At 40.9% G+C, this 8852-nt stretch overlaps 1 protein-coding gene across 1 annotated transcript in view; it reads right to left on the reverse strand.

Annotated features, from left to right (window-relative positions):
- Positions 1 to 229: 229 nt before the first annotated feature.
- The window catches only part of pard6a (par-6 family cell polarity regulator alpha), a 28048-nt gene continuing 19425 nt past the window's right edge, over positions 230 to 8852 (reverse strand). Inside the window, exon 3 of the mRNA XM_053623166.1 lies at positions 230 to 3715. Coding sequence (XP_053479141.1) covers positions 2862 to 3715 — 854 coding nt within the window. The 3' untranslated portion in view covers positions 230 to 2861. The remainder of the gene's footprint in view (positions 3716 to 8852) is intronic.

The following is an 8852-nucleotide window of genomic DNA, read 5'->3' on the forward strand; positions in this document are numbered from 1 at the left end:
CCTTCTTTTGGTTTAATACAAGGTATTCCTGTTTTCTGTGTGTGCCTGGGGACGTGTAAGGGATTTTTGGGATTTAGTGTAAAAATGCTTTTCACAGCTTTGTAGAATGAGAAAAGTTGTATTATTTATCGATTTCTAGACAAATCTTGGGAATTGTGACTGAAATTATGTAGGTTCATTTAAACAGCCATTTTAAAAAACAAACCCTAAATAATACAGTAAACGTGCATTGTTTCGAATACTTTTATTTCCATAGAACAATTTAAAATTCGCATATTTGCATTCACAGTATGATACACCTCCACCCATCTGATTATAATAAAATCATAGATTTCTTCAGATTTCCATTTGTTTCCGCACACGCAAAAGAAATAGAAACGTCTTCTCCTGGATTCCAATATACATACAAAAGTACAAGAATAAGAAAAATACTTTCCATATTTTACACATATACTGTATATATACTGCTCTTTTAATAAAAAGGACTCCCAGTTTACAAAATTGTCCATTTTCTCTGTGTGTATATACATATGCATTTACATACATACAAAAAAACAAAAAAAACAAATTAGGTTCATGGTACTTTTTATTACGGTGGCTGTTATTCCAATTTGTGTGCCATTCATATCTTTAGATATTGTTTAGCAAGTGAGAGATAGGATAGAAAGATGTGAATATCATTTCATACTGCCCTTCAGAAATAATAACCAGTGCACTTGGAACAATTCCTCCTAAAAATATATCCTCTTAAATAACCTAATCAGACTAGGATGACAAATCTCCACCCCCCAAAAATACCCTTCCAGCTGTCCAATCCCTTTTAAATGCCCTTTGACTACGATTACGTCCATCTTTTATTTCACGTTGACTCCAGCTGTCCCAGTGAGTCAGAGGTGTTAGATTAGCAGACGTTGTGTCTGGGTATGTCAAAACAAACCCGGTTCTGCAGCGTTTCTCAGCTTGAAGAGCTGCTTAGATGTACTTTAAATGTGACAGAGTGGTAATAAATATGACGAGGTGGAAATAAAGAAGGCTCCAGTGATGAAACTACACCTGCCAGGAACACACCTATCCGCAGGTTTCTAAGCACTTTTGGCATACTGTGTGTTTTTGCTGGTCTCATTTTGTCTACTTTTTCCAAAAAAAAAAAACTTTCAAAAGATAGAAGGTTGGTGAAAAGTCAACATTTTTGATCCAGCTCCATTTACTCGAGTTCCTTCTCCATTCTCTGTGTCATTTGGAATCGGGGTTTTCTCGCTTTACACACACATACACACACGTCAGGAGAGGACTGCACTAATCAGCTCCCTAGTCAGGCCGAATTTTAGCTTTTACAAACGTGGAAGGAATTTCCTTCTTTTTTCATTTTCACACAAACACACAGCACAACAGACAGCACAACAGACAGCACGCAGACAGCTGGGTCCACAAGAGGTCAACCGCCCCCCGCCCGCCCCCCCACCTCCCCCCCACCTCCCCTCTTTGAGGCACATCACAGTGCGAGTAAAACATCTATTATTGATATATTTCTAGGGAGAGTGGATAACAACCCCAGGCGGGCGAACATAAGCAGCCAGCTTCAAAAGCAGAGAGGCTACTCGAGTCTGGGGCCAAGCAGATACCACTAGGTTCATAACACTTTAAGCAGCTTGATGTGAGACAGGATTTGGGAGACAGACTGAGAGACACAGCATCCGAGACCTTCTGAAACACTTTGTGCATTTTGACAGCAATGAAACGAGACAACGCGGAATTGTAGTGCACGTTAACGTAGTTCAGCGAGAGCTACGTGAAAGACTGACATCGTGAAGGAATGGATTCTGATAGCATGAGCTGATAGAGAGGGAACTGGCTTTCACACATCATTAGGACTGGACTTGCCATTTCCTCATGTAAGATGTAGATTATTGTATTGTTCCTCTTCCGTTTTTTGCTGCTATTCACTAGACGGTAGGCAACATTTGGTGTGTACATAGCTATGACAATTAAAAAACAGGACAGATTTATAAGGCTGAATTATGTCTAGCAGCAAAATATACCTAACATTACACTAACAAAGGCATGTTTCAGAAGAGATTATATGGTGAAGGGCAGACTGCTTGTTACTGTCAAATAGAAGCAAATACAAAAGCAACAGCTAGAAAGTATATATATCAGTGATACTGTAAAGATGACATGGTGTGTCCTAACAGAATTTCCTGGAGCCCAAATGACAGAAATCAGAGATGCAGAACACGTACATCATGGATCAGGACAGCGCTATTACATGTGCATTATTAAATTCTTCATCATCTCACCAATGCTACTGTGCCGTTTTGACATGCAGGAAGCATCAGGTAAACATTCCAGTGTCTCTGCAGAGTTCACGTGGTGGAGAACACGGACTCCACCACTACTATAGTGCAGGTGGAGATCAAGATCGGACTAGGCATCGAGGCATCAACACCACCGTGAAGAGAGTGTGTGTTTGTGTGCTAGTTTCTGCTCCTTCATCAGTTGTGGCACAATGTATGTTATGTACGCTGTATGATATGAATGATCTTTTGTTACAGTTATTAGATTAAAAAAATGAGATCATAAGTCCATAAGGCACTTCCATGAGGTGATGTGCACACATTTACTCTGGAGATGGTCCAGGACGCATTTCCTTCCTCACCAACTCCACTATGCTCACTTAGCCCCCCCCAACCCTTTAACCGAGGGGGCGAGGGGGTTCTTAGGGAGATCAACATCATCATTTTGATGTTTTGTGACAGCTTGTACAGTAACATAAAACCTTTAGCCTTTGTTCTAGTTGTGCATAAAAATTTTGTACGAGTGTGTTCCATATGTTTTGATAAGAAATATTATTACGAGGTGTTTCACAACGTGATGAAGTTTCCGTCCTCTCTCATGCTTTCTTGGCTGCTGCTTGTCTTATTGGGGCTGCTGTTGTGCGAGCTCATAGAGCTGGTACTAGGCAATGAGACGCTCTGGGGGAGAGGCCTCTGCCCATAAGCAGCCAGTGAAGAAACAATGCTATTTCCATTGGTCAGATGATGTGACGCATAGGCAGGCAGGTTATCACTCTCAATTATGAGGTCAGTGTCATCTTCATCGCTGTCCCCTTCCATTACGCTGTTGCTGTTACTGTATTGGCTAACAGTTTGAGAGGCAGGACTAGGAATGGAATCCTGCGAAAGCACGGATCCTCCAGAGCCTGCAGAGTTGTTGCCAGCTGAGGTTTTGCTCGATCTGTGCATCACGTTGTTGCGCTGATTGGCTGGCTTGACCGTCACAATCAGGTTGTGGCTGTTGGCCACCATCATGTCTGTAACCTGGTCCAGTGACTTGCCAGCCACGTCAATGCCGTTGACTTCCAGTATCTCATCGTTGACCCCGAGCAATCCTGTGCTCTCAGCCAGGCCGCCCTTAACCAGACGTGAGATGAAGACACCAGGCACTTTCTCCACACCTTGTGATGTGACACGGACACTCACACCATCGCGAATGTAGAAGCCCAAGGGTTTGTGGGTGCCATGCTTGTGAAGGCGCACACGGCGGTGTGTCTCAGGCAGGATGTCCACATCGATGATGGAAGAGATCTGGCGGAAGTCCTGTGGGAGGCTGATCAACAGACCTGATTTGTTCTTCTGTTGGGTGACACGCAGACCTGCCAGGCCCTTTTTTCTTCTCTGCAGAGAGTTTGTACCAAAGACCACAGGCTCGTCCACATCTGTGGGTCAAGAAGAGAGAGAAATTGGTTATGCGGATAAATAGAAAAACATTACTTTCATCCAAGGCTCAGTGTGAGTCAGGCACAGACGGGGTTCAGCCCAGGATGCAGCATCTGCACCGACTGGTACAATTACTTTAGGCTAAATCTGTGACTAAGCAAGATCATCTCATCTCATCAATCTCAACACGACTAAGCAAAAGCTATTGCAGTATAACCATTTTTTCATCAGACAATGCCTGCTAGAGACAGCAGTGCTAGCATTACCAATGCTAAGGTTAAGGGGAGCAACTAGGGCAAAGGAACACAATACATCATGATAATGGGAATCCTGGTGGACAGATGGTCAAAAGCGATCACAATAAATCTCTCCGTCACTCGTATATCTAATTAAAAACCTCATGTCAGTGTGATTTAGAGTTTTCTGAATTCCAGGCCAATAAAATGACTTGTTTGTAGTATTATACATACTGTATGAGAGCATCATTCTAGACTAAAGTGACTAGTATAAGAGAACAATTTTGGTTAGTTTTGTGCTATGGCAATGTCTTGTATCTGAATGCTTGGGGGAGACAAAAAAAAAAAGACTTGACTATGATTATTACAACCAACTGGAGAAGAAAAACAGAAAGTCATTTACACCTTCACTCAGAAAGGTGACTAACTCAATCAGTGTGTATAGGTTTGTGCTTATTTTCAGCATGATGGTTTAATTACAGAACATACTGTATAAAGAACTAATCAATATCTCTGTCGGGACTTGAAATTGAATCTTTTTGGTGTTACCAAAATATTCCTGTCTACAGGAAATGTTATATTGTTATATCAGCTATACATTATTTGAATGTAGAGCTCCACTAAATATAAATGTGATGCAGACTGCGTTCTTTATCTGTCTCTATGAAGATATTAATATGTGCACAAAGGTTTTTTCAGCCACGAGAATCCAACAAATGACTCCGGAGTCTTTGAAACAGCTCGGCAGTATTTTCAACTAATCAGCGTAATCATATTCCATGCTGGACAAAGAGTGGCTCTTTCTAAACCTCACATGGGTATTTAGATTAATTAAGCTGTCAAGACCACAAACCATGGAGGGGCTTGCTCTAGGTTATTACATATCTAATTCATTAGCAGAGTGCTGTTCACATCTAATCTGGTAAGTATGGGTTAATGTAATGGGTAGACCGAATGAGTCACAGTCTGACCTTCGACCCTCGCATTAATGAGTAGGGAAATATGTCCGAACACACAGGACACATACTGATCAATATATGCCCAGGGTGATGCATCGATTGTAGCAGGGTCAACAGGGAGTCGGAGTCTGATTGTGAACATGCATATAGGACATGTCCCTATACTAGGACACTGAAAATTGGAACTGGTGCACTCTTTGGTGCATGTTTGTTCCATTCCTTCATTTTTCAATTGTAAATGAAAATGTGGAATATTTTGGGGTTTTTTTTTTCCACTGAAGATTGCAACATGCACAAACCATCCTCATATAAAGACATTCCATTTTTTATGTCCTCATACATGGATGCATTTTTCCCCTCGGTCAGTCACTGCTGACACTTTAGCTCAGTATAGAATTAGTTCTTAATTAGAGACATTGCTCAGTTTCCAGTTATTAGGCGCTACTTAATAATAACTTTGAAATATACAAACACATTGTTTGGGCTTCAGGAGCGTATATGTCTGCTAGATTGCTGTGCATTAGTGGGACTTGCTCCCCCGCTCTTATACTGTATGCTCTGCACATAGCAAGAGCCTTGGGCTGCATGTCTCCCTCCATTAGACTGAGCGCGTGGACTCCCACAGAGAGGAGAGCAGTGTGTGTTATTAAAGCTGCACAGGCCTGGAGGGAGGGAAGGAGGGAGTCTCGTCTCGGCAGACGGGTGGGGAGGGTCTATATCGAGTCCATGCGTCGCCCCACTCTGCATGAGCCCAGAGAGGCAAATGCAGACAAAAAGCTCTTTTGTGCATTGCCGATGGTGCTTAAGGTGAGGATAGTATGTGTATGTGATCACACTGTCTGTTGTAAACATTATGCTAATTGAGGTAGTGATGCGATGTACCACTGATGCATAGAGCTGAGGTGCTCAAAGTGGAATATGAGGAGCCCCAGGGATCTGTGAAGAATATCCAGGGGATCTGCCATCATTATTATTATTATTTATTTATTTTATTTTTTTACTTTAGTTACTTTGGTGGAAAACACAAGCCTGTTTGACTGGTGAAATTATTTAATCAAAACCTCAATAACTCAATACAAGTTGACCTACAAATAATGTCAGCTTGGACCTATTGTGTTCTGTTGGAGGAATAGAAAGATCTGTGGTTCTAATAAACAGGCAATAAGTAAATCTAATGAATTTATGTTAATAAAATAGTTCTGTACAGAGGGTGCCTGTAGAATTTACTTTACAGTTAAATGGGTCCCAGGCTACAAAACTTTGGAGAAACCCTGGCATAGAGTACTTAGAGCTGAAGGGGACGGGGATGGACACAGGGACACACACACACACACACACACACACACACACACACACACACACACACACACACACACACACACACACACACACACACACACACACACACACACACACACACACACACACACACACACACACACACACACACACACACTCTCAGTCTGCATTCACTGGTGTCCTTAATGAGCCAGATACTCTACACATCTGTTCGGCTGCTCTCATCAATCACTTCATCTGGACCTCATAATAATAATAATAATAACAGCAGGACATTACAAATCAAGGAACCCACCACTCCAACAACCTTGCTTTAATACTATCAGAGAGGATACGAGCAGGCAGTAACTCATTCTGAAGAGGTCAGGGTGTTAGCTTCAATTCAGTAACTGCCTCCAAAACACACAGATGCTCATTCTGAATCACTAAATCTAACAAGATTACTGGGCCTTTTATGAAATTACTCCTGTCAAGAGTGCCAGAGAACTTGCAATACCCCAGAGCAGACACAGACAAGCTTCTTATGGCTCTTTGTGTCTGTGAAACTGTATAGAAGACCAGCTCAAGTACTAACAAGCACTCAGATGAATATTATATATTATATATAGTTTTATTAATATAAAACTGGGTCAGTGACAGAACTGTAAAGTCCTTATCATTATCAAAGATCATCCATGATGTCAAAAAATTGACCAAAAAAAACAATATAAGCAATATAATGCAGTCCTGTGAAACCTGACGGGACAGACAGCCAGAGCTTTTTCAACAGTGCTCTCAGATTAGAAAGTTACAGAAAGCCTTTCCTGACTTCCTCTCCTTTCTCTCCGACACTCTGAGGCATTTTGGGAATAAAATCAAAACAGAAAGCCTGTGCTAATGAAATATGTTTGGTGATATGAAGGTAGGTAAAAAACATCAAGGCATGTTTTGGTCTTGAATGCTGTTGTTGTAGCAATCCATAGCAGCAAGCGTGCTACTGAAAGAAAGAAATTCTAAGATCAGACTTGAATTTGGGCATCCAGTGAATGGGTTGGGTATATTATTGTAGATATAGTACCTTATTGACTTAGGGGTTCCACTTCTGAGCAGTATGTTATGCTAGTACAAGGTAGCTTATTGATGAATGTTAACACCTCATGAGTGTTATGGAAAGCGGGTGAGCTTTACTGACTCAGAGGCGATATGTCACATTGGAAAGTTATTGCAGAGTCATATATCAGGGTGACCAAGAGGCTGACGGGTTAAACGGGAGAAAAGTCAGACTGCCATTTCGTCAGGCAAGGCAATTAAGGCAGGCAATTAATATTAATATGAAATATGATTAAATTAAATAATCATCTCAGGGGGGAGAAAAAAGTAAAACATACTGTATTCTTGCTTATATTCATTGCTTTTAATTCATTCATTTTGATTAACAGCTTCTTCTCTTCATCCCGGTTCAGGAGGTGTGGATCTGGAGCTTGTCTAGCTGGACACCTGTCTAGCTGCAGGACAGCTCTTGCTTATATCTAATGCTTATTCAATTCAATTCAATTTTTTGCTTTTAACAATGGACATTGTCTCAAAGCAGCTTTACAGAAATATATAAACACAGGATACAGATTTTAAGTGTGTGAATTTATCTCTATTGAGCAAGCCAGTGGTGATGGTGGCAAGGAAAAACTCCCTAAGATGATATGAGGAAGAAACCTTGAGAGGAACCAGACTCAGAAGGGAACCCGTCCTCATCTGGGTAACAACAGATAGTGTGAAAGTAAAGGAAAGTTCATTATGGTTTAATATGAAGTCTGATTTGTTGAACTAGTCCACTGCTCAAAGGAGACGCGAGTGCAAAACTGTATGTGGTAATTGCAGTCCCAAGGCCATAGCCTTTTTAGCATGAAAGTCAAAGCTTTACTATAAATTGCTAACAATAGTGAAATTATTTAAATAGAATGTGAAAGTTGATTTTTTTTTTTCTTGTTTAAACTTCCTTTTTGTCCATTTTAGTTCTAAAGATTTATATGCTACTTGTTCAGGGTAGATTTTCACACAGACAGTAACCGAGCTGAGAAGGAGAAGATGTGAGGTACCAACACTACCTATCACATCACCGTAGTTGTGCCACCTCATTCCAGGTCATCATTACTATTAAGTTGCCACTACAATCATGATATTAATTGAATTTGCACTATTAGATCAAGGTCTAGACTGATTATAACGTGTACCATATGAACCATAAATGAAAGACAGGAGTCTAATTAATAAATCAGTAGTACTCCTCCGTTGCCGTTTTGCTTTGAACGTCACCTGCAGAACAAAAGTCTAGACAGGACATTATCCGATTATGAGCCAGACTAAGCCACTACTGTCAGAAAATCAGGATGTTGTGTATGTATTATTACATTAGACAGCATCAAAGGAAAAATGAATTTGGACTGTCGTATACAACGTCCTACCTGGTGTCTGATAGGAAGCGTTTGAAGAAAACGTCACCTAGTCTGCAGTCCAGTGTCTGTTATGTGCTACAATCCTCCAGCTATAATCAAATGATATGGTACTTACTGTTCTGCTCACAGCTTAACTCGCTAATGAAACATACCCTTCATACAGCTCTGCTAGGTGATGTTATCTTCTGCATTGCATTGATACTGCTATATTGA

The sequence above is a fragment of the Ictalurus furcatus genome, chromosome 4 (genome assembly GCF_023375685.1).
Source record: "Ictalurus furcatus strain D&B chromosome 4, Billie_1.0, whole genome shotgun sequence".
NCBI lineage: Eukaryota > Metazoa > Chordata > Actinopteri > Siluriformes > Ictaluridae > Ictalurus > Ictalurus furcatus.